The sequence below is a fragment of the Rhipicephalus microplus genome, chromosome 6, assembly GCF_043290135.1.
Source record: "Rhipicephalus microplus isolate Deutch F79 chromosome 6, USDA_Rmic, whole genome shotgun sequence".
In the NCBI taxonomy this organism is placed as follows: Eukaryota; Metazoa; Arthropoda; class Arachnida; order Ixodida; family Ixodidae; genus Rhipicephalus; species Rhipicephalus microplus.
This window is the reverse complement of record NC_134705.1, coordinates 12,131,081-12,158,370: the sequence shown is the minus strand read 5'-3', so window position 1 is coordinate 12,158,370 and position 27,290 is coordinate 12,131,081. Positions and strand designations below refer to the sequence as shown.

Sequence of the window (27,290 nt, the reverse complement as noted above, 5' to 3'; positions counted from 1 at the left end):
CTGTACGAATACGTGGCCTGTCAGAAAAACTGCTTCGCCGCTATTTCGGTCCGTACAGAGTGCTCCGCCGCGTCGGCTCTCTCAACTACGAAGTTACGCCAGAGGGACAGGATATTTCATCCCGACGGCGGCATCGCACGGAAACTGTGCATGTCGTCAGGATGAAATCATATCACGACAGGCAATGAAACGCTGAAGATACAACGTTCTTTGACGTTAACGACATCCCCGACGAGGGTTTGTGAATGACTGCCATGCAACCAGTTTGACACAAGCATCGGGAGGATGCACTCTGAAAAGGGGGGCAATGACACAATGTGACTTCAAATTACGCGCGCTAGCAAATACTTGTGCCTTCTAGATGATTTGCGATGCACGAGCCTGTGGTGGTGGTGGTGGTGGTGGTGGTGGTGGTGGTGGTGGTGGTGGTGGTGGTGGTGGTGGTGGTGGTGGTGGTGGTGGTGGTGGTGGTGGTGGTGGTGGTGGTGGCGGCGGCGGCGGCGGCGGCGGCGGCGGCGGCGGCGGCGGCGGCGGCGGCGGCGGCGGCGGCGGCGGCGGTTATTTTAATCAAAATATAGCAGAGGTAAAATGTCTGGGGATCAAATGCTTGGTAGTCAGTAGGAAATCCTGTGTCACTGCGTTTATATGGCTAATTGTACACCATTCTATAGAAGCGGCAGCGGAGCTTAACATTCAAAAGCACAGACAAAGAACAAGTACTCCTCTGTGCAAACTTAGTTTTAAAAAAGGTTGGAGTGATTTCCTTTTTCTTGGCGCATCATTCAGGAGTATCATTTACAGAAGTCACGCACGGCGAATATATATTTGTAGTACTTTGAGCCAAATATAAGCGACTGACAACCACCTCATACCTCGGCTATATAATGAAAATATACTAGAATTACAAGACTTTCAAAAAAAGCTATCGCATACACTGCAAGCCTTTTTATAGTAGATGCACGTTAGGTACGTCATTGCGACCACTACCAATTCCCTCTCGGAGTGAAACTATGCGCGCTTGTGTCCGTGTGTCTGTAAAAGATGTTACGATCGGCCTCCCTGGCTCGGCGCCGCTTAGACATGGGGGACGATTGCAGCTAAGCCTACCCTGATTTGTTCCGGGTCAATGCTCTCGAGGCACAATGAGGGAGAAAAGCAGTCTGTGAACGAGAGTTTTTGGTTGGAAAATAAACCTTACAGGAAAGCCGCCTTGCAGATCACTGTAAACGGACAGACACGGCGAGAGAGAAACACAACGTAGGTCATAATGCAATAATACGCACAACACAGCACAGTGCAATAACGTTGCATCGCACGTGTAGAATAGGGTCAGCAGCGCTAGGCAGGCTAGGGCCTGGGGGAGTGAAAGACTTGAAAGCACCACAGAGTGTGAGAAACATACCTGACGACGGATCCCAAGCTCTCGGCTAATTGTTCAGCGCGTCTCGTGGCACGTCGAACAAATCAAGCAGCCTCGATTTCCAACAGCTTTTCTTAAGCCGTCAGTTAGTCAGGCGTGTCCAAAAAGTTTTTTACGAGGGGAGCCAACAGCCCTAAAGAATTCGAAGTATGACTTTCGTGTTGTCGCCTCTTTTGGCGCACCTCGAGAGCATTGACCCGGAACAAATCAGGGTAGGCTTAGCTGCAATCGTCCCCCATGTCTAAGCGGCGCCGAGCCAGGGAGGCCGATCGTAACATCTTTTACAGACACACGGACACAAGCGCGCATAGTTTCACTCCGAGAGGGAATTGGTAGTGGTCGCAATGACGTACCTAACGTGCATCTACTATAAAAAGGCTTGCAGTGTATGCGATAGCTTTTTTTGAAAGTCTTGTAATTCTAGTATATTTTCATTATATAGCCGAGGTATGAGGTGGTTGTCAGTCGCTTATATTTGGCTCAAAGTACTACAAATATATATTCGCCGTGCGTGACTTCTGTAAATGATACTCCTGAATGATGCGCCAAGAAAAAGGAAATCACTCCAACCTTTTTTAAAACTAAGTTTGCACAGAGGAGTACTTGTTCTTTGTCTGTGCTTTTGAATGTTAAGCTCCGCTGCCGCTTCTATAGAATGGTGTACAATTAGCCATATAAACGCAGTGACACAGGATTTCCTACTGACTACCAAGCATTTGATCCCCAGACATTTTACCTCTGCTATATTTTGATTAAAATAACCGCCGCCGCCGCCGCCGCCGCCGCCGCCGCCACCGCCGCCGCCACCGCCGCCGCCGCCGCCGCCGCCGCCGCCGCCGCCGCCGCCGCCGCCGCCGCCGCCACCACCACCACCACCACCACCACCACCACCACCACCACCACCACCACCACCACCACCACCACCACCACCACCACCACCACCACCACCACCACCACCACCACCACCACCACCACCACCACCACCACCACCACCACCACCACCACCACCACCACCACCACCACCACCACCACCACCACCACCACCACCACCACCACCACCACCACCACCACCACCACCACCACCACCACCACCACCACCACCACCACCACCACCACCACCACGCCTGACTAACTGACGGCTTAAGAAAAGCTGTTGGAAATCGAGGCTGCTTGATTTGTTCGACGTGCCACGAGACGCGCTGAACAATTAGCCGAGAGCTTGGGATCCGTCGTCAGGTATGTTTCTCACACTCTGTGGTGCTTTCAAGTCTTTCACTCCCCCAGGCCCTAGCCTGCCTAGCGCTGCTGACCCTATTCTACACGTGCGATGCAACGTTATTGCACTGTGCTGTGTTGTGCGTATTATTGCATTATGACCTACGTTGTGTTTCTCTCTCGCCGTGTCTGTCCGTTTACAGTGATCTGCAAGGCGGCTTTCCTGTAAGGTTTATTTTCCAACCAAAAACTCTCGTTCACAGACTGCTTTTCTCCCTCATTGTGCCTTTACCTCTTCGAATTCCAGCGAATGCACGCGAGCACAACAAAATGTCACCTCTCCAAACTCCAGCGAAGGCACGCGAGCACAACAAGATCTCAAAAAAGTGAATGGCAAAAACAAAATGAGCGAGAAAAGCAGTCTGTGAACGAGAGTTTTTGGTTAGAAAACTAACCTTACTGAAAAGCTGCCTTGCAGATTATTGCAAACTGTCCATTGTTTTCTCCTGCAGAGAATTTTAGGAAGACCAGGGCGTAAAACGCGATCACCGAGACGCCCTGAACCAGCTCTCAGAAGCTCCTACCAAGCTTCCATGATGCTACCTTTAGTGTGTAAATAGTGTATATAAACGTTGCTCTTATCAGCCCCGGCTACTCTGTTTGGCTTCTACTTTAGACTCGGCTAGCTCCTTCGAATACATCACGAGCAAGCAAAAGGGCACGGAGTTGTAAAGACGAAAATGTGCAACATCACATCGCTTTTATTACGCGACATATTCGTTCTCCGCCGTATTCGCCCGATCATGTCCACATATAACTTTCCAGTTTTTATAGTGACGACACACCGTTGATTGCGGTCACATCATTGAATGTCAATTAAACAGCGATTGCATTATTTATTTGCAAATTACTTCTTCATAAAGTATGGTGAAGTAATTTATTATTTGGCCACCTGAGGAGCTTTCTAACTTGACTTACTTTTTTATCAAGACTTGAATATAATGTTAAGTTTTATTTGGTTGATTCTGAGCATTACCTTCGCAACAGAAGTACATCTGTCAGCGACAATCATTCTTAACCTCTCCCAGTGCCAGTAGGTCCGTTCAAGTTACGTGATGAAAACCAGTTTGCTGGACTATGTCATATATGACATGTCGCTCAAATGTCGGTCTCTGCATTTTTGATGAATCCAGCCGTCTTTCGTAAAGTCTCTACTGGCAAGTTTTTTTTTTGTTTTGTTATTTTTAAAACTGGTGGACTCAGACAAGCTTATTATGCCGCTTCTCAACACTGGATAGCCGTTGTTACGCGCGGTGCCTGGGCCGATGGGGGAGGGCCGCGTTGTTTGTTCATTAAACAAGTCACCAAAGGGCTGCCAGCCTGCTGTCCTCCGTGTATTGTCCATCTTAGCCCGTAAGTGAGGTGGCATTCCGACAACATAATACGTTCGCCGAGACGACCACAATGGTTTCTTGGTGTCACAGGTGCAGTGTGATGGCCACGCCCCAATCAAAGACCTTGACTTGAGCGAGTGTGAGCGGCACCGTCAGAAATGGTGTGTATGTCTCGTGATTCAACAGCGCATTCTGGACCCATTCCCTGATTTCGTCAAAACGCAAACTTTATAGTGAGCCACCCAGCTCATTCGCAAGAGATCTCTCGCCCTGTCTGTACAGAATGTAATAAATCCTCTGTTAAGTTTGCCATCCTACTCCTGAGTGCACATGCGTTTTCTTTTCTGTCTCTTTACACGCCCTTTCTTGCCCCTATTTCTCCACCCCCAGTGCAGGGCAGCAAACCGGATGCCAAGATATGGTTAATCCCACAGCCTTCCTTTCTCTCTATTGCCATCTTACTGCCTTGTCATCTTCATCCCGGATATCCAATGTCTTAAAAGGACGGTACAAACAGATAAGTTAAAGAATAAAACAGATGGTGAATATTTTCTGCAGCATGTTCAGACGCTGCATATAAGTGGTCGTCCTCGAAAATTATCAACTTTTAACACCGCGGACAGGTGCTGATATACCTTGAGTAGTTTCGAGCATGTATTATGCCTCGACGCTTTTAATCTTCATTAACCTTTTCCCTTTCAATTTCATCCTTCGGGCTTTGTGTAGTTCTTCATCTAACGCGCTGCATTCGTGCTGCACTGCTACCACTTCATTTCATCTGTATATACGCCCTGTTTCGGGCACAATTATAGGCTCCCATCTTGGACTGATAATGGTGCCGTTTTGCATCCGTTTGAATACTCGAATAGTGATATGGTGAACTCGCACGCATCAAAACGCTGGGCCATTACATTCAGCGTCGTATGACCATAATCATTGCTAATTACGACATAAAACACAGCAAAAATTGCTTTTAAGCCTAAGATGGCAGTGTATATACTCTACTGTAACTGTCAATTTGTCCAATATGTCATTTCATGCAGCAGCCGCCGAACTTGTGCCACTCTTCATAGTGGTACTCTCGGTCTCTGAAGCTGGATGAAGATAACTAAGAAGCCTGGTTTTTACTGGCTACATAAAATGTGAAACGAAGCTATAAATCAAGATGAAAAAGAAGACAAATCTGTGAAAAGTCAGTACTGGCGCGTAAATGGCGCGCCGACTGCGCCGATGAAAAACTCCCAAGCATTTCCCCGAGGGTGAACATGGTTAAGTGCGAATACACGGGGTGATGCTATGAGGGGTATTTATTAATTCGCACTATTATATTTATTATTCACACTATGGTGCCTTTACGGTGTAATGGTTCCTGGGAATCGCATTTGATCACACGTTAACTCACTGGCGAATGCCAACGGAGTTTAACTTTACTCCCCCTCACGACCCGCTCTCGTCGGGAGACTGAGAGAGAAGACGGGCGCGCGTGAGAGAGGGGTGCGCGCGCAGCTGCAGCGAGCAAGGAGAGCGGAGGAGGTGCGCGCCGACCAGTCCAACGTTACTAGATTATCTAGTAACCTATTTAGTAACGTTGGACCAGTCGGCGCACACCGAACGCCTCCTAGATTTCTTGTGCCTGCCAAGTGAGCACAAAACGCCGGTCAATAATGGCGGCGCTGCAAACGTAGGAATAAGGGTCTTTGTATTTGGCCTTTAAGATCGGCAATTTCAGCGTTTGCTACTAAATTCAGAGGATGTCTTGTATCAAAAAAGTTGTTCACTAAATTACGACGTTACATACGTTAAGTTAAATAATTAAAACTACTTTTACGCTTTTTAAAACTTTTTTGTTATTTTTGTTATATATAATCTTCAAAAACGTAAAAACTTATTTGAAGACACCCTTACATGAGTGGCGCCACCACCATAGTTCCGACCTACGTTTCTAGAATAGGTAGAAACGTTGGTTCCGACAACTGCCACTTCCCAAGTGACCGCCGATAATCCGGCAGGCAGAGGAACTAGAAGGTGTTGGCCGTACCAACGCCTTCTAGATATCTTGTGCCTGCCGATTAAGCGTGAAACGCCAGTCAGTTACGGCAGCGCTGCCTACGTAGAAATAAGAGTTTGGCAGAGACTGCTGCGCCGCGCGGCGCACGAGCCATCTCCACAGAGAAACGGCTGTTGCGCCGCACGGAAGTGACGTGTTGCATTTTCACCGTTCAGCACCGTTCAAATTAATCAGCCTCACCAAATCTACCAACCCCCTGAAAACGAAATCATCAACAGATTGCAGAGTTCAACATCGAAACAGGTATGCGGCCTGCTCCCGGGAAGTCGTCTATAGGACCCCCCTTTCATGTGGTGCTTGTTATGTCGGAACGACTGGAAGATGTCTGAACGATCGACTGAGAGAGCACGCGAACAATGTTAAAAACGGGAAAGATGGTTTTCTTGCCCAGCACTGCACTGAGTGCAAGTGTGTTCCCCTCTTCGAGGAAACAGCGACGTTGTACAAACACAGAGATGTAAGCACCCGGGTCATTGTCGAGGCTGCGCAGATGGCGCGCGAACAGGTGCCTTGTGAAGAATTCACTTCGATGGGCGGCTAGGTCATGAGGTGGGTTGGCGACTTGCAGGACGCGCAGTAGCTTTTTTGGGGGGCAAGCGAGCCCTTCGGGGTGCAGGATAGCTAGTAACGAGGAAAACAACCAGGGAGACTCTTCGACAGCTGGTATGGACAGATACGATTCCAAAGTGGCACCAATATCTAAGATAGGTAGAGTCCGGGGCATAAATAGACGTAGCCACGAGCGCCGAGCCAATTCAGACATAGGGTATATTAACATGCAGGTGGTAGGAACAGGCTGAAGTGGGAAGAGATAGAAGAACAGCTAAGGGAAGAGAGGCCGATGGTATACGGTTTTGTAGAAACACATCTCAGGGACATGGAACAACCTCCGAACAATCCGGACTACGCGTGGGAATATTGTAACAGAACAGAAGGCAGCAGAAAGGGGGGTGGTATTGGGGCATTCATTCATAAAAGTACAGACTGGCAAAGGGTCAAGCAGGAGTGCAAGGAACATTTATGGCTAAAGGGGAAAGTGGCAGGTCAAATGACACTCCTTGGTTTCGTGTACTTGTGGACGGGAGCAAAGGCCAGAGAGGAAAACCAGGCAATGGTAGAGTGTATATCAAAGGACATTCAGGAGTTAGGAAGAGAGTGCGAGATAATTATACTAGGAGACATGAATGCGCACATAGAAGATATAGATGGGTATACCGACCCGACAGGCAAAATGATCATGGATATGTGTGAAAGGCTTGATTTGATCATTTGCAACAGTACCGAGAAGTGTGAAGGGCAAATAACATGGGACGTAGGAAGGCTTCAGTCGACGATAGATTATGCACTGATGTCACATAGGATGTATGATAAGCTCAGGGGAATGCACATAGATGAAGGTGGCTCCAGAAGTCTGGGTAGCGATCACAAACGTATCAAGCTAAGTTTTGAAAGAGCAGTGAAAGTGGGAAGGAGACAAGATGAGCAACTACAGGAAAATTTTTATCCAGAAAGGCAAATTGAAATAGCCACTAAACAAATTGAGAAAGTAATCACGGAGGATAACAAGACAGTGTGGACATACACGAATCTAATTAGACTCTTTGAGCTAGAGCTTGTTAAGACGCGTGACAAATCACCCCGGAAAAGAAGACACAAACCCAAAAGTTGGTGGGATGAGGAAGTTAAGAGAGCCATAGCAAAACGTCAGGAAGCCTCTAGGGAACACAGACATGCTAAGCAGCGGGGTGAACCGACAGATGATGTTGAAAGAAAATGGGCAACCTTTCTAAGCTGTAGAAGGGATGCATCCCTTCTGATCAATGAAAAGATTAGAAGGAAGGGAGCTCAGTGGCTGGCAGAAGTACATAAAAAAGATAGAAAGGCAGCTGCGAAATTTTGGAACCATCTACACTCCCTAAGAAATGAGACGAGCCCAGAGCAGAGTTTTATAACTACAGCCCAAGGTGCTAGGCTAGAAGGGGACGAAGCTATTGAATATATAAGAACAAGGGTGACAGAAAAGTTTCAACAAAGAAGTACTTTATGCACCACAATAGACAAGGACGAATCAAGTGGTGCAATGGCTCCATTTTCACAACAAGAGTGGGAAAGGGCTGAGAAAAGGGTTCCTAGTAGTACATCAACAGGCCCAGATGGCATTCCAATTAGGCTGATAAAGACATTAGGTCCGAAGTCTAAGCAGGCTTTGAGAGAGGCAGTGAGCAAAATAATAATCGATGGTGAAGTTCCCAATGGATGGAAACTTAGCAGGATGAGCATGATCTATAAAGGAAAGGGGGAAAAAGCTGACATAAACAACTACCGTCCTATAACAGTGACATCAGTGGTCTACAGGCTGGCGATGCAAATTATAAAGGAAAGACTGCAGGCGTGGATAGAGGATGAGGGGGTGCTGGGGGAACTGCAGAATGGGTTTCGGAAACACAGGAGGTTGGAAGACAATCTGTTCTCACTGACGCAGTGCATCGAAATAGCAGAAAAGGAACACAGGCCCCTGTGGCTAGCATTTTTGGATATCAAGGGAGCGTACGATAGCGTGGTTCAAGAGGAATTGTGGGGAATACTGGACACACTAGGCGTGGAACATGTAGTCACTAATCTTTTAAAGGGTATCTATAAAGGTAACAAGGTAGTTATAAAGTGGGAAAAACAGGTATCCAAGCCTGCAGAGGTAAAACGGGGGCTTAGGCAGGGGTGCCCCCTGTCACCCTTATTATTCATGATGTACCTACAAGGATTAGAGGCAAAATTAGAGGGAAGTGGACTGGGCTTCAACCTCTCTTTAGTCAAACAAGGAAAACTTATTGATCAGGCACTACCAGCATTAATGTACGCAGATGATATAGTGCTAATGGCCAACAACAAGGAAGATTTGCAGAGATTGATGGACATCTGCGGTAATGAGGGAGATAGGTTAGATTTTAGATTCAGTAAGGAAAAATCAGCAGTCATGATTTTCAATGACAACGAAGGTAGTGAGCTTAGAATGCAGGAGGTGACGCTAGAGATAACAGATAAATACAAATATCTGGGCGTATGGATAAGCAATGGGACCGAGTATCTGAGGGAACACGAAATATACGTGACGACTAAAGGTAACAGGAATGCAGCAGTCATGAAAAATAGGGCACTGTGGAATTACAATAGGTATGATGTTGTGAGAGGAATATGAAAAGGGGTCATGGTTCCTGGGCTGACGTTCGGCAATGCGGTCTTGTGCATGAAATCAGAAGTTCAAGCAAGATTAGAAATTAAGCAACGTGGAATAGGTAGGCTTGCTTTAGGAGCTCACGGGAATACAACAAATCAGGGAGTACAAGGTGATATGGGATGGACATCATTTGAGGGCAGGGAAGCTAGCAGCAAGATAAAATTTGAGAAACGATTGAGAGAAATGGGGGAAGAGCGTTGGGCTAGGAAGGTTTTCAGCTACTTGTACATGAAGAATGTCGATACAAAATGGAGGAAGCGAACCAGGAAGTTGACTGGTAAATACTTAGAAAACAGCAGGTGGCCAAACCAAAAAGAACTATCGGTTAAGAAGAAAGTGAAGGAAACGGAGACTGACATGTGGAGAATGGGCATGATTAAGAAGTCCGCACTAGAGATCTATCGAACTTTTAAGCAGGAAATTGCCAAGGAAAGGATCTATGATAATACTCGGGGTAGTTCTCTACTGTTTGAGGCCAGGACGGGAGTACTGCGAACCAAGACATATCGGGCCAAATATGAAGGGGTAGATACAGTATGCAGTGCGTGTGGAGAGGAAGAAGAAACTGTCGAACACTTGATAATGTTCTGTAAAGGGCTTCACCCTATAGTTCAGGATGATGACGCAGAGTTCTTCAAAGCACTGGGGTTTAGGGACCGGGAGGGCAAAATAAACTTTAAGCGGGTAGACTTAACCAGAAGGAGGTTATCTGATTGGTGGCTAAAGTCAAGACACGAGTGAAAATTAAACTCTTCACTGCAAAGTACGAATCCTCAAACTCACTTTTTAAGGAAAAAAAATAAATATGGTTTTTGGTTCATTGGTTTTTGGTTCACCGCCCGATCTAAAGGGTACAGCCATATCCATCCATCCATCCATGTGTTAGCAAGCCCTCCATGGTTTTGTCCGAGAAGGAACGCAGGTTCCTCGAAGGATTCCGTGCGTGCAGGCAGCTTTGCCTTTTTGTTTCGGTTTCTTCTAGGTTTTTCTTTGCTGTTTTTCAGTGCCTTTGTATTTGTGTTGTTTGGTTTGGTTTTTCTTACTCATGTTCTGCTCTTGTGCCATATGGTTTTTATCACATGGTCACTGTCTCCTCTATATATTTTCGTGCTCTGCGCAATAAACTCAGTTGGAAGTTAGCGCTCGTGTCTTTCGTGTCCTTCTTGTCTCTGTGTCGTCGTTTTGTTCTCGCGCTATAACTATCGTCATGCCATACCAACTAGCCCAAGCTGCCACACTTCTAAGATGCATTTTCCGGTTCGGCGCTTTGTTTGAATAGTCGGGAGTCTCTAGCGGTACGTCTAGACATAACAATAAAAGCCGTTAAAATTACGTCCAAACGAAAAAGTGAACAAAAATGTTATTTAGGTTTCGCGTGACAATAATACAAAACAGGCTTGTTTGTCACCTCAAACCGATCGGCAGCTGTGGTGTAGTTGGTTAAAGCAACACATGAGCTGGTGAGGTCGGTGGTTCAAATCTCATTGCAGTTATCGATACTATTCTTTTTTTTTTTTGTTCACGCATGTGAACAACATTTGCGCCTCCTCATCAGCCCAACTTGCTGGTGGTGGTGGTCCCGTCCACAGGCCCTTTAATATTGGATCTTCGATGACGCTTGCAGGATTGACTATATTTATAATGATAAAGTGTTTTGCGAATTAGTGCTCTTAATCGGCGAGACGCAAAAAGCCACAAAAACTCGAATGCAGCTGGCTGCATTGGTTTCTTAAGCACATGTGTCAGCAATGTTGATTTCCACGGTTTATCAAAGTCTTGATGACAGAAAGGTGCACCGCAACGTAGTCTTGGGCAACTTTTTTTATGTCGCTCAGTGTACCATCACCTGGCGAGGTAACCGGCAGGCCGCTTTCTTTAAATATACTGACGTGTCACCGCAATGTTCTCGGCGATCAGCACTTGATAAACAATGCCCAAGGGCAAGTGCCGACGGCGTTAGCCCATCTAACTACTTGTCTGCGTTGCTCAAAAACACGCGCGGTCTGTGACAGCACGGGAGCATTCACGTAGCAACGGATGAGAACGGCCGTACGTGTTCGCACTTGACAAAACAGGCGGCAATGCAGTATCTCTGGCCTTCGGAGATCACAGGCTTCGTAAGAATATTACAATAAAGTTGTTTCCATCCATCGTATGAACAGTTCGCCGACGCACTGGGGTTTCATGCATGTGCGTCCGGTCAGTCACACGTGAACCGTGCGAAAGCATTCATTTCATCTTGTCTTTCGCGACAAGCGAAACTCGGCAGCAAGAACACTTTCTCCTTTGACAACACCACGCTTGGCATTGCAATCTAGAAAATGCAGTACGTCCAACGACTGTAATCCGCACATCATACTGAGAAACTTAATGGCGCACACACTACGATGAAGCTGCGGCGCGGTGGACGGCCGCGCTAGCTCCAACCACCAGGTTCAACTAAGCAACCAGCAATCACATGAAGCAGCGACGACACTCCAGTCCTCCTTGGGAGTGGCCTAGGCCATGGCCAAGATTTCATCGGAGTTTTCACCATCAACACATCGCAGGCGGCTACTATCTTGCAGTGTTTACCTTTAGCCGCAGCGCCCGTGGCGCCCCCTGACTTCAAAATACTTGTAATTTGTATTTAAATAACAAACCTGAACTATTTGACTCGTTAAACACCTTTTTAATAAAAGTTTTGTAGGTTTAACGCAATACAAACGAATAGTTTACACATTTATCTAGCTTTAGGTAATAATTTTTTAAGTGACGTCTTTTTCGTGCGGCGCAGAAGCCAGTTTTGTGTGGAGATGGCTGCTGCGCCGCGCGGCGCAGGAGACGCTGCCTAAGAGTTTTTGTATTTGGCCTTTAAGATTGGCAATTTTGGCGTTTGCTACTAATTTTAGAGAATGCTTTGTATTAAAAAAGTTGCTTCCTGAATGACGGCGTCACTTACTTAGGGTTAAATATAATTACATTTACACTTTTCAAAACTTTTTTACGTTATTTTTGTTGCGTATAAACTCTCAAAACGTAAAAACCTATTTGAAGACACCCCCTACTTGAGTTGCGCCACCACCGTAGTTCCGACGACCGCTGCTTCCCAAGTGACCACCGATAATCTGGCAGGCACACGGAGGAAGGACGTGGGCAGGCACAAGAACTCTAGGAGGCGTTGGCCGTACCAATCCATCCATTCATTCATGCCACAAACATGGCCGCCTCCAAGCCGGTAGTAATCGCACCTTGCAGAGAGTTTCCGGATGAGATTAAGGAACAGTCCCGGGCGTTTCATTCAGCTCTGCTAAACGTTAAAGAGACTCTCAGCCCGATTCTGGCGGCGAGTCAGGAGGTTGCGACTGAAGAGGTGCGTAGTACCTCCAATACAAAATGGTGTTGGGACGTTTCCGTTGCACACTTTGGTTGTGCATTGAGCGACTTTATCGTAACTGCATGTCAAACCGGGAGCATTGTGTGCTGCTCGCACGCCTTGTGGCCCGCTAGGGTATGAACTGGAAAGATTTGATTGGTCTGCGTCGATCCTTCGGACTGAAGCACATTCTTGCGTATTGTTATGCCTATGTCTTTCGTGCCGCCACAGCGGGGTGCTCACCTTCAGTAGAAACGAAAGTATTGTACGTGTCGTCCGAACACGTTGCAGCGTGACCGCGAGGCGCCAGCGTGCATGAGAGACGACGTAGAAGTTTTATTTTCGACCACCTGTACTTGTGTGGGGTGGGCTGGTGTTGAACAGCTCACGGGCATGCTTGAACCTCGTTTGTGTGAAAATTAAACCAAATAGGCTAGGTTTTGGTCGCGCAGCATTGATCTTGATGTCTGTTGACGATTTTTATGTATACTAGAATATTAACTCTTGTGTTACACCTATTCAAATCGATCACCGGTAATTAACGCTTTTCGGTAATCGATTTTGGCATAATAAATTTATTTCTCGTGCACCCAGAACTTTCTAGCAGTCAGTTCTGCCACTCAACTTTCAGAATTTTTTTTTTTTTTTTGAAATTGCTGACTTGGGCAACATAGCGATTTTTCACAGACTTTTGCGCGAACCAATGTGCGTGTGTATTTGGAAAAACGCACTAGGTTGGCGAACTCGACAGAAGTGCGTGCCCCTCGTGATTATGCTGCGGTAACATCGAAGTTCTGTAATGAAAAGAAACTTTGCAAGCCAAATATCGAATTGATGTGTTAGCTTCGCAATTTGACCGAGTTGATCAGTGATAATTGTCGGAAATTTATGAGAGCTGTTGCTAGAAATCAGGCAAAATTAATTCTACAAACAATATTTCCCAAGGTCCGCCGCATGTCTAAAGTGCGCAGGTAGCTCTCAGTGGCTCTCACAGGCAGTTTCCAGCCGCTTAGGTTCTGCTTGAATCATTATATCAGACACAGGGTCACATCTAGTGCCACTAATCACTCCTATAACGTGGTCGTCACGCGCGCATGGGTGCGCACTAGCGCTGCAAAATAGATGTACTGCTTGAAACTCTCTTGCGACCCCACCTGAATTGGGTGAAAACGAGCTTAGATTTCGCGGATGACCGCACCTCAGCTTCAAGTTTTATGGGAACGATGTTTTGTGTCAGCCTGAGACTTCCGTAGCTGTTCATGGGTTTGTTTTGTTTACACCCTCAAGTTATCTCCGCCGCCACAAGTGCGTATAGCTTCTGACCTTTGTGCATAATCTTATAGTCACTCAAGTTACGCGCGGGGTCCACACTTCGCTAGGGCGCGTTGTGGTGGTGCTGGCTGCAGAGCTTCTCCAAACGGCAAGAAGGCCCTCGGAGCACATCTTGGCCCTGATTACGGAGCAGTGCGAAACATTTTAGAACTGCACGCGATATTGTCCTTTCTTTATTACGATGTGCACAAAGATGGAAAGAAATATGCTTGGATGCATATATTGGAACGCCAACCTACGAGGAGTGAGGTGGCTCATGGAAAGAGGTGACACTAAATGAAATCGTGAAGTTCGTTGGACATCTTATATATAGAGGGATCATTCACATCACGGGTTTCCATCTATACTGGAATACTTAGCGACTCTTGTCACAAGGCAATGAGAATTTATTGAGAGAGTGTACAAGTACACTTGTGTCTCCCGAAAAACTATGCTGTGCTTCATCGCATGGCATGAGCAATGAAGCAGCACCTCAGTTCTGATTTTCGTTGTCTATGTGAAGAGAAACATTTTCTACAACATTAATTATTTTTATGCTATTCCTGGGTCATTTATCTACAAAATGTATATTCTGACTTTTCTTTGTTTTAAATATTTTGCATATATAGTGTTTTTATTCCACTGTTTACCTGTTTACCAGCTGGTGACGAAAAGTTTCACACTTTTTCCATTTTTATTCAGTCTGAAATATTTTTGTTGCTCCACAACCTATATTTTTTGGAAAGAGCATTTCATTCTGCAAAGTTTGGTATGCTGCAATGCTTGTTGGAGTACTTTTCAAACTGGCAAAAACGATCTTCCCGAGATATATTGTAACAGGGAGCGTTATGAAAAATAACCATTCTTGCGTGGTAACGAAAGAGTTAAGAATCCTCCCGACTTTTGACGTAGTTACCTAAGAAACAGGTTTCATGCACACAAGGCTATTGCGCATAACAATGCCTAAATTCTCATTTGCAGTGCCTCTATGGCTCATTATAGAAGTCAGACTCTGTCCAGGCGGCGCTGTGCAAATTGCAGTCTCCAGTGCCCTCATCGCCGCGCCAGCCATAATTGGTAGTAGCCGTCCCAACCGAATGTGCATAGGCCCTCCTCTTTTGTTTGTATTGAGACGCAGTTTCCTGAAAATCTTCCTTGTTCCTTCAACAGAAGCTCGCTTCATAAAAGTAGGAAGCTCATCAAAACAAAATGCAGGCAGAATGCAAAATATGTTTAATTTATTTTGGTGGGCTGCACCTGGCAATTTAAGTGAAAGTGAGCATTGCATGACATCGAGTTCGGGGCAAGCACTAAACGTGGGTATACACACGATGCCAAAGCGGTGAAGTGCATTAACGAACAATTTATGCGGTCAGTGGTATGAAGCTCGCTTAATCTGGCACAAACTGCCGTGGCGATTTTTGCTTTGCAGTTGCATTTTCCATCAATTTCTCACTTGCTGTGTGTTTAATTCTATTATTACGCATGCTCGAATGCTCTGTTGATGGTTGTCTTCCGTTTGTATGTACTGCAAATGGGGATACATGCGTGTCCCCATTCTTAGTGTACAACGAAAGGCCATATTGATACCTCCGAGGTCGCTCTGGAAATCCCGAAGTCCAATGGAAAAAAAAAACTGTTTGTGGTCACGATCATTTTGCGATTTACCTGTATGACGTGCGTGTTTGCATTTCCTTGTAAAAGCCGGCACTTAGCTACTTAGATACTTCAAAGCCCTAGTGTGTGTAATGCTGTGTGGTGGCAATAACTTCAGATTATCGGTGGTCCCTGTGTGCACATGCGATGTTTATCGTGGCTTGGCATCACCTGTCTACTGTTGCGCTTCGCGCACAGCGGTCAGAAGGTCTGTTAAGCTTCATAATCATAGATAATACGGTTTTTCATCAAGGCTACTCAAAAGAATAAAAAGATACCTACATTACCACACTTAATCAAGCGAACGCCTGTGGAGAACACGAGTATTCGCTTACCCAACACTTTCGCAACGGCCTGTATTTAGCGCTCTTGCCATTCGGGTTTGTGAAAGCTGCAGAAATCAATAAAACTGAAGTCACCTATGTCCTGGCAATTCCCAATGCAAAAGTAGCACAGATTGGGGTCTTCTTTTCGTAGAGTGCGGAGCTGTTGCGTCTGCTCTTGTTTTCGCCGTCGTTCCGGCGAGTGAACCAGCAAGCACTTCACGGTGGTTCCGTGACGTGTCTGACTAGCGGAGATAAATACGTAGCTCTTTTTCTTAGCGTTCAATGCTCAAATAATCTAATATGTAGCTCAATAGTTGTTTCGTACGCTGTAGTTGGACCAGGTTGCTCAGGAAACTATGCAAGAGAGTCGGGCCTTGCACTGCTCAAAACTGTGGCAACAGGTGGTGCTGAGTGTTCACACAACTCCAGAGTCTGACGTCTATATGAACACAGCTAGTGGTCCTGCCGCATGTTGCCTCCCGCTATTTATTCTTTTTTCTGCTCCAAGCCGTACTTCCCCGCAATGGAGTTATCATGACACATTGCGATGGTCACCAGTTCACCTCACTGTTGTGGAACATAAAGCCCCTATACCTTCGGAAAAGTACAGCGTTTTTTAATCTGTGTCGCTTCCTCCTCACACCGGCTCGAGAGCAGACTGCAAGCTCATGGCGTGTTACAGGGACGGCACTGTCGCAAGCGAAAGAAAAAAAAGGAACGTGCCGGAGAGGAGGTGGCGAGGAGGAGAGCAGATGGCGGTACTTTTGTGAAGTATAGGGGCTTTAGGGGAACACTTCATGGTTCTTGATGAGCTTCTGAATTCGTCTCTTCACTGTCCATGAGAAATGGTGTAGCCAAACATCATGGGAAAACAAGTCATCAAGAAATGCAATAAATTTCCATGTGGAATTCAAATCACCTTTTAATCCTGTATGACGCGAGGCCAATCCATTCTTTGCTAAGCTGAAGATTGCACACCTATCTTGCCCTGTATCCTAAAAACATTGCAACACTTCCTGAAGTAGCCTGTTGGTCTTTGCATTATGGATCGCCAAGACGAGTCCCAAGCTATTGCGGTTCATGGGCTTGACACTCTCTTTACTGCTGACCATGCTGTTACAAGGCTGTATTGCTTTTCAAGCCTTGTTTAGTGAGAACTATAGTGGAATCTAGAAGTGCATGTTGTTGGGCTAGTCGGTTGATGTTCAATTAGAAGCCATAGATGTTGATACGTCATGCAAATAAATCGAGGGAAGGGTTCATGAAAAGCACGAACTTTCGACTGTTTATTCTGAAATTACTGCCGTGCAATACATATGCAAATGCTTGCACGAAAAGCAAGCCACACATCAAAGAGATAACGCATAGTGTAATGCAATACATGCGCAAGAGGAAAGGCCCACATCGATTGGATAACATCTTAATCACTACCTGCGATCCAAGAACCTGCTCTCTGCCTCCAAAAGGAACAATGAAGTGTCACTAATTCATAAGGAACCTCGTGCTTTTATGTGAAAAGCTTCGAACAGTTCTTGTGCAAATGTGTCCCTGCTTCTCCCCAGCATCTGAATTTTATTCAGATACGGCTCACATTTTTGGGAATGGTAGCGGGCCGGCAAGTGTGCCCCATCTTTACCATTTAGTGACAGCTTTTATTCCCTGTTAACCCTTCCCTAATTATTTCTTGGCACAGCGTAGCCACATAAATGGCTTATAATTTTATGGGCGAATCATTTTTAAATGCTTAAGCCAGAAGATGCTCTCCTCATATTTTTTAAACGCGAAGCATTTCTTAGCATACTTCGGCGACATTGAGCGTATCTATCTATCTAGCCCCCCACGACTTTTAGCTCTCCTGGTCGTTTCGTTAATAGTATCAATACCAAGTTTGGTATGGAATAACTTGAGCGAATGGCGAGCATATTTGACCAGTCATAACATGACCATCATGACATGTCATGAATATCATTATTGACATTTTATGGTCATGCTGGTTTCGTTCGCATGGCATGTTGCGAAATTGGCATGGTACTACATGGCTGCATGACCAACACAAGTGACAGACCTAACGTTGAAATCATGACATGCATGTCATGTCAGTCATGACAATGCGCCACGCTCATGGTATGCTCGCATTCGTTTCGCTAGCTTCAGATATGCCAAATTTAGTGTTACGGGACGTGAATGGATGATGAAGGTATGTGACTGGTGCAAACATGATAATCATGAGGTGCACATCATGTTAGAGCATGACTACATGCCACACTCATGATGCGCTCGCAGCCGTCTCGCTATAGCTTACCATATACCAAATTTGGTATTGCGAGACGTGAATGGATGACTAAGGTATGCGACTGGTGCCAACATGATAATTACGAGATGTGTGTCATGTAACAACATGACTACATGCCACTCATGATGCGCTCGCGACCGTTTCGCAAGCTTCACATGTACCGAATTCGGTATTACGTGACGCGAACGGATGACATATAAATGGCACATCCAAACAGGATAATTATGACAAGCGTGTCATGTAACAACATGACTACATGCCACACTCGTTATGTGCTCGCTGCCGTTTCACTAGTTTCACATATGCCAAATTTGGTATTACATCACGTGAATGGATGGCGAAGTATGTGACTGGTGTAAACATGACAATCATGAGATGCATGTCATGTAAGAACATGACTACATGCCACACTCAAGGCGCCAACACACTGCGACGTGACCAGGCGCGCGTGTGCGCCAGCGTTCGTTTTATCACGTCACGCCGGCGATGCCACGCCAGGCGCCGATATGCCTGGCCTATATTAGCAGGCACAGGCCGCGCTGCATTGCTTTGATGCATGTGCGTTTAAGCGCTCCCAACGTCCTTCCATCACGAATCTAAGCAGGCTTGGTTCTGTCTAGGTAAGTCATCGGCGCAAAATGCAGCATGTCACATTTCGCGACGGTTGCCGCCAGGTCTCGCCGACAGACGCTGGTTGCGCCTCGTCAGGTAAATTGCCCGCGTTGTGCTAGCGTAGCGTCGATGCGTCTGGGATGCACATGCGTCCACGTTACGTGCGCTCGCCTCCTTTTAGCTAGTTTCACATATACCAAGTTTAATATTATGGGACAGGAGTGGACGACAAAGTTATGTGACAAGTCTGAACATGATGATCATGATATTCGGGTCGTGTAAAACATGACTACATGCTACGCTAATAGCGTGCTCACACCCGTTTTGCTAGCTGCACATATACCAAATTTGGTATCACGTGACGTGATTAGATTACAAAGGTAAACGACACGTCCAAACATGATAATCACGACATGAAAGTAATTTGAGGCATAACTTACCTCCGCCTTGTAATGTTGTGCGGATTTTAAAGTGACATATCAACCTTCCTCATTCGTGCTTCGCATATCAGGGATTCCCTCTGTACATGCGATCTGCCAATTTTAAATGCGAAGCATTTCTTAGTGAACTTCAGCGGCTTTGAGCAATCTATCTATCTATCATCTTATCTATCTAGCCGCCTACGACTTCTCGCTCTCCTGGCCGTTTCGAGAATGGTATCAATACCAAACTTGGTATGGCATAACATGTCTCTATGAGGAACGTATTTGACTAGTCATAACATGAAAATCATGACATGTATGTCATTAATGTCATGATTTACATTTTATAATCCGGCAGCTCCTACGATGGTTTCGTTCACATGGCATGTTGCAAAACTGGTATGGTGTGGAATGATTGCGTGGCAAACACAAGCAACAGACCCTCGCATGATAATCATGACATGCGTGTCATGTAACAACATGACTACATGCCGCGCTCGTGATGCGCTAGTGGCCGTTTCGCTAGCTTCACTTGTACAGAATTTGGTATTGCAGTGCATGAATAGATGACAAAGGTGTGTGACGGGTGAAAACATGATAATCATGAGATGGGTGTCACGTTAGAACATGACTACATGCCACGTTCATGATGCGCTGGTGGCCGTTTTGCTAGCTTAACTTATATTACATTGGTATTACGGGACGTGAATGGCTGACGAAGGTATGATACTGGTGCAAACATGATAAACTTGAGATGCATGTCATGTAACAACATGACTACAAGCTACGCTCATGATGCACTCGCGGCTGTTTCGCTAGTTTCACATGTACCAAACTCGGTAACATGCGACGCGAACGGATTACATAGCTAAATTACACATCCGAACATGATAAGCATGACATGCGCGTCATGTAACTACATGACTACATGCTACACTGATGACGCGCTCATGGTCGTTTCGCTAGCTTCACATATGCGTGGTACTACGTGACGGCAGTGAATGACGAAGGTATGTGACTGGTGCAAACATGATAATCATGAGATGCGTGTCATGGGAGAACATGACTACATGCCACAGTCAAGGTGCCAATATGTTTCGACGTGATGCGGTGCGCGTGCTCATCGGCATTGATTTCGTCACGTCACTCCGGCGTTGCCACGCCACGAAAAGAAGGAGACGCAGTGTTGTTTGGGTAACGCATTGGTGCGAAATGCAACACGTCGCATTTCGTGCCGATTGCCGTCAGGCAGCGCCGACCGACGCTGGTCGCGCCTGGCATCATGCTATAGAGTGCTTGCGTTTCGGCAATGAAGCGTTGATGTGCCCAGCGTGCGCACACATCAACGCTATACATTAGAGTATACTGGGGCCTTCATGATGCTCTCACGGCCGTTTTGCTAGCTCCACATATACAAAATTTGGTGTTACGTGACATCAATGGATGACGAAATATAAGACTGGTGCTTACTTAATAATCCTGATACGGGTGTCATGTAAGAACATGAAAACATACCACGCTCATAGCGTGCTCGCGGCCGTTCGCTAACTCCACATATACTAAATTTGATATTGCGTGACCTGAATAGATGACGTAGGTAAACGACACATTCAAACATAATAATCAAGACACGGAAGTCATGTACGCCATCATTTACCTCCACCTCGTAACGTTGTGCTGATTTCGAAGAGACATATCAACATTTCTCATGCGTGCTTCGCATATCATTGATTCACGTTGTACGTGGGATCTGCCAATTTTTTTAATGTGATAACTCCACAGTATGTGTATTTAGTTTATATATGATGTTTTTTTCATTTTATTATCCGAGTGTGTTATTAGTAGCGGTTAAATAATGATTTTGCGATGTGAAATAATTATCAGTGGTAAAATTTGTGTTTCTGTATATGTTGCTGCAGGTACAGGGACACTAGATAAAATTTCATGGCGTAATATTTTACGTCTCTTTTATATCCAGAATAATTTTGTGGCGTTAAGTCTTTTAAAAGCCAACTTCAATGATTTTTTCACCTGGTCAGGGTTATTGTGCTTTTGTGTCCCCGAGACACTCTTGTCAGATGCCTGATACATGCAGTGCTCAGCCAATTCGAAATTGATTTTTAATAAGCATAAAGGTGCAATACCGAAACCCAAAGACAGCTACGATTCAGACGCATTTGGAGGCCAAAGAGCATTGCCATTTCTCTTGAATCAAGGAGAACAGATTTTTGTACCTGCTTGCCTGGTTGCGTATAACGTTACAGAATGGCACAACCAGGGGTGCAACTGCTGCATCAATTGCGCCAATTTGATACACTTCCTGATTGCTGTGCCGAGCTGCGCCAAAGCCGTGAAATTTGATGAAATGGCACCACGCTACGCCAAAAAGCCCAGCCAGCCTCTAAATGTTTTTCAGGTGCGCTATTTGGCGAGAAATGCAAATCATGTAGGACACCTGCAGTGTGTGCTGTTAGTGAAAGTGCGCTGACCTGAACTATAGTGCCTAGAATATAGTCAAAATATTCTAGGCACACGCCCTACGCTCGCGAAACAGGATCAACCAGATAAAGTAACTGCGCTGCGCATATTGGTCTGCTGATCGCAGCGGATACCTATCGGTGGGATGTCAACCTTCGAGACAAAAATGCGACACTGTAGCCACCAATGCTTCGCTGGAAATGTAAATTTCCTAGCTTGAAAACACGGCTATGGCTTGTTAGGAACTAAAGCTGGAAGCACATCCAGTGTTTTTTTCACGCGAACAAGCTCGACGTGCTACGAATGCCGGCGTTGCCAGCAACCATGTTGATTGCCTTAGCAGTGGCACATAAAAGATTTAATGCTCTTGAGGTTGCCTCGTCCCTGCCATGGTCCTGGCTGGCGATAGATATCCGGTACCGTCACCAAGCGACCGAGCACGCGCATTGTTACTTAACCTGGTTGAACGCGCCTTGCAAGGGAGCCGAAGCAGCACCTAACCCCACGGGGGGAAATAAAAGATGACAGCATATTCATGGAGTGAATGATCATGAGTGGGGCGAAGCTTCCAAGGGTTTTATTCACAAACCGTGAATCATCCGCTGGCCGCGTTCGTCCGTCTATCTATCTGTCAGTCTGTCTGTCCGTCCATCTGTCTGTCTGTCCACATGTCCGCCTGTCTGTAGATGGATAGATGTATGGATGCATGTATCCGGCTGTGCCCTTTAGATTGGTGGCAGCTCATGCCACCTAGCCATAAAGTTAAGTACTATCACTACGTGATGAATTGAATTTCCCTCGTGCCTTGATTGTAGGCACCCATAAGTTAGCCTCCTCCTAATTATTTCTATCCTTCACTGTCCCTAAACCATAATTCTTTGAAAAATTCTGCGCCATTATCTTGGACGACTACGGAGCATTATCAAATGTTCAGCCATTTCTTCCTCTTCTCCACATGCACTACATAACGTGTCTGTACCTTTGTATTTGTCTCGGTACGTCTTGGTCCACGATACTCCCGTTCTGGCCTCGAACAGCAGAGAACTACATTGAGAATTATTATAGAGCTTTTGTTTTCCAATTTGCTCCGTGAAAGCTTGGTAGGTATCCAGTGATGATTTTGTAATCATTCAGATCTTCCACATGTCCCTCTCCGTTTCCTTCACGTTCTTCTTGACATATGTTTCCTTTTGGTTTCGTATTCTGCTCTTTTCTAAATACTTGCTTGACAATTTTCGAGTTTGTTTCTTCCATTTAGTACGAACATTCTTCATCTACAAGTAGGTGAAACTTTCCTAGCCAGCACTCCTCTCGTATTTTTCTCAATGGCTCTTCAAATTTTATCTTCCTGCTAGCTTCCCTGCACTTGAACGATGTCCATCCTATGTCACCTTGTACCCCCTGATTTGGGGTATTTCCGTGTGTTCCAAAGCAAGTCTACCTATGCCACGTTTGATTTCAAATCTTGCTTGAACTTCTAATTTCATGCACAAGACCGCATTGCCGAACACCAAACCCGGGACCATGACACCTTTCCAAATCCCTCTCACAACGTCATAACTATAGTAGTTCCACAGTGCCCTATTTTTTTACTACAGCTACATTCCTGGTGGCCTTAGTCATTACGTATCTTTCGTGCTCTCTTAAGTACTCAGCTCCATTATTTATCCATACGCTAAATTATTTTTATTTATCCACTATTTCTATCTTGACTTCCTGTATATTATGCCTTTGCTATGATTAAAAATTTTGATTTGAAATTTTTCTCTACTGTACTTTAAAACTAACCTGTCTCTCTCATTACTGCAGATATCAATCGATTCGTGCAGATCTACCTTGATGTCGGCTACTAATACTATATCATCTGCATACATAAATGCTGGTAATGACTGCTCAGTGTGTTATTCCTTGCTTAGCAAAAGAGAGGGTGCAGCCAAGTCTACTCCCCTCTAATTTTGCTTCTAGTCCCTGTAGGTACAGCATAAATAACAAAGGTGGCAAGGGACGTCCCTGTCGAAGCCCGTGTTGTATCTCTATTTGTTCAGATACCTATTCTTCCCATTTGATAACTACCTTGTTACTTTTATGAATATCCTTTAGAAGATTAGTAATTCCATCTTCCACATCTAGTGTGTTTAGTATTCCCCACAAGTCTTCTTGAATCACCCTATCGTAAGCTTCCTTGATATCTAGAAATGCCAGCCACTAGGGCCTGTGTTCTTTTTCCGCTCTTTCAATACACTGCATCAATGAGAACAGATTACCTCCAACCTCCTTCGTTTATGCAACCTATCTTGCAGCTCTCTCAGCACCCCCTCACTCTCCACCCATGTCCGTAGTCTTTCCTGTACTATCAGCATAACCAGCGTGTAAAGTACTGATTTCACTGCTACAGGGCGGTAGTTGTTTATATAACCTTTGTCCCCGTTTCCTCCATAGATCATGCTCATTCTGCTCAGTTTCAACCGATTGGGGGCTTCACGATCCATTATTCCTTTGCTTGCTGCCTCTCTTCATGCTTGCTTAGAGTTTGGTCCTAGTTTCTTTATTAGCGTAATTTAGATGTCGTTAGGGCCTGTTGATGTGCTGTTAAAAACCCTTTTCTCTGCCCTTTTCTATTCTCGTTGTCTCAGTGGAGCCACTCCGCTAATTGGTCCATCCTCATCCGATATGGTGCATGCAGTGCTTTCTTAGTTTTCAAATTTTTCTGTCATCATTATTCTTATATATTCCATTGCCTCATCCCCTTCTGCCTAACTCGTTGAACTGTAGTTATAAACCTCTGTTTCATGCTTGTCTTATTACTCATAAAATTTAGATAGTTCCAAAACAACACAGCTGCCTTTTAGTCCTTTTTGTTTACTTCCGCCATTCATTGGGCCCTTTTTCCTTTAATCTTTTCAACGATCAGATTGGACGCTTCCATTCTGCAACTCAAAAAGTTATCCCATTATTTTTGACATCTTCCGGTTCACCCCTGTATGTCTGTTCGTTTGTCCATCTAGTGAACACTGCAAGTACCGCCATCTCACATCTTTTCATAATATATTCATCATATGCAAGTACCTCCATTCAGCAGACACTCCAATGACTAAAAGGAGAGGTGGCTACTAACGAGAGGTGCACGACCCTTGTGTTAAAAAGGTTCGTCCCTAAAAAAAAAGTGGGAAGTGGGCGGTGGTGTAGCGTTTAAAAAATTTCTTGCCTTTTGTTCAGCTGCTTTTTGAGCCACGTTTGCCGCAATACACCAGTGCCTTGCGAAAAAGCATATTTAAATTTAGAAAGGGCTTTTAGTGCTAGTGGGACACCGCACATCTTGCTCAGTCACTCATGCGTTTGTACGCCGCATAATTCTGAGTAACAGCATAAGTACAGACGTCTCAATAAACTACTGGCAATCATTTAAAGCAGTGTATGACATTTCTGCTTCCCTAAAGAAACAAACTAAAATGTGCGCCAGTTTTATTTGCCACTCCTACTCCTCCGTTTTACGAATCTCCCAAATTTCAAGGTTGTGAGCTTGGCAGCTTGATATTCAAATTGCAGTCTGTCAAATGATTTGACAGGCGCAGCAAACGCTAATATAGATTTTATCATTGTTTGCTCAGCGAGGTGGTTCAAAATACTACTTTCATTGAAACAACAGTTCTCATTTTAACACTGCACAATTTAGGTGATGTTGAATAGTTCATGCATATATTTTTTCTAAATGTAAGCCTTTTTTCTATAGTGCTCCAGATTTGGTATTTCATGATAAAAAATGCAGGTTTTTTTCTCGTAATCTGCTCCAAGTTGGGAATTTAGTACTCGAAAAGTAACAATTTGCTGCTTCGAAAATTGCTATAAAGTGTATTTCAACTGTTGCGCCCCTGCAGAACTTGTCCAGGCCGTGCAAGTTTGTGTCTGCGATGATGGGTTAAAATGCTTACCCTGAGAAGTTTGTCATCAAGCTAAGACTTTTCAACACTTTCATGGAAAGAGGTTTGTGGAGTGCAGTATCACTGCAATAATACCTGTTATGATCATCAGCCAAAAGCCTTTCTCACGATGCACAGCCATCTGTGCACAGATATATGGAGTCACTGCGGATCCATTATTTATGACTGATAGTGTTTCAGTGCATTATATTTGGTGCATCTGGATTTTGTAACAGGCCAGATATTTACCGTACTTTCGATGTGGTAAGCCGCCAATGCTAGCTAAAATGCTTTATTATCGAGAAGAAGTGTAGTCATCGGCTATGAGTGTTTAGTGGCTGTGATGGCGAATATGCGGTGAATTTTGTGTGTCCAGCAATGCAATACCATTTCCCACCCCCACCAACATGGAAAAGGGCATCGCACACTCCACCACGGAAGCTCCAGTCAAGCACACACTTTTCACAGCAAACAAGCAGATGGTGCAGTGTCACCTACGTTACATCACTTCTCTCGCCTTGCAGACCTTGGCATCACACATAAAATGGTGCCAATAATCCTGGCAGGCCAGGTGAGCATTCTTAGGCAAAACTTATTTGAAAAAAATCTGGGAAACTCTTAAGGCTGTTATTTAATATAAAAGCTGCAAATATTTAAATAAACACACCCAGTGAACTTCATTGAAATCTATTGACCTTGAAGAATTGCCATAGTTCGCCTTAAAGGGCCCCGAGGTTCAATAATTGTAATGAAGAGAAACATGCGCAGGCTTTCTATGTCAGCAAGCCGCCTCATAAATTTTGCAAATACTGGCTATAATAAGGAAGGGTTTAAACATCCATTTCACCTGGTTTCTAATTCGGAAAATGTAATCGAATTGTACTATTGTACCAATTGGGGAGCTTGTTTGGGGAGTGTGAAAAAAAGTTGGAGCCTGTTTACTGGTGCTTTGAGTAGAGATGTGTGTTGTTAGTTTTTTCGAAAATTACTTATATTTTTATTGCGATAGCAAATATATGGACACCCTCAGCTGGATTTTGCCCTCGACGTTGATATCATGCACCGTATATGTATACGTATCTATATATATGAATATGCAATAAAGAGAAAAAAATCCCAGAAAAAAGACTCCGGCATGCGTAATCGAACGTGAGACCTTCACGTCCTGAATGCGAGACATTAATCACTGAGCCACGGAGGGCTACCTCCTTCAATGTTCAAACGGCAAGCTATTCATCTCTACCACTTACCGCTGTTGGTGGGCATCTCACTTTTGCCGTTATGACTCACAAAGTCCTGTCCCCAAATGGGGTGCTCCATTTAAAAGAATCCATGTGTGGTTCCTTGTGGTCTGTCCACAAAAGGTCCTTGTGTGGTCTGTGGAAGGGTACTTGTCATCACAAAACTCCTGAGTGATTCTGACATGTAGAGATATTGCTTGACGATCACCTTAATGGTGAGGTGACCGCATGTGGTGACTCGCAAAAAAATTTTTGATATGAGTCATGTCTCTTTAACCAAACAGTACTATTAATCACAATAGGTGAGTGCCATTTAGCAATGTCATTCCTGGTTAAGGCACGGGCTGCGT

General features: G+C 45.1%; 1 protein-coding gene across 2 annotated transcripts in view; it reads left to right on the top strand.

Moving 5' to 3' along the window:
• Window positions 1–12,457: 12,457 nt before the first annotated feature.
• The window catches only part of Rrp47 (Ribosomal RNA processing 47), a 45,261-nt gene continuing 30,428 nt past the window's right edge, over window positions 12,458–27,290 (top strand). The window contains exons 1-2 of one of the 2 annotated variants that reach the window (XM_075865812.1): window positions 12,458–12,681; window positions 26,076–26,270. In XM_075865812.1, coding sequence (XP_075721927.1) covers window positions 12,529–12,681; window positions 26,076–26,270 — 348 coding nt within the window. In that variant the 5' untranslated portion in view covers window positions 12,458–12,528. The remainder of the gene's footprint in view (window positions 12,682–26,075; window positions 26,271–27,290) is intronic. The other variant, XM_037419251.2, reaches the window with a different exon arrangement.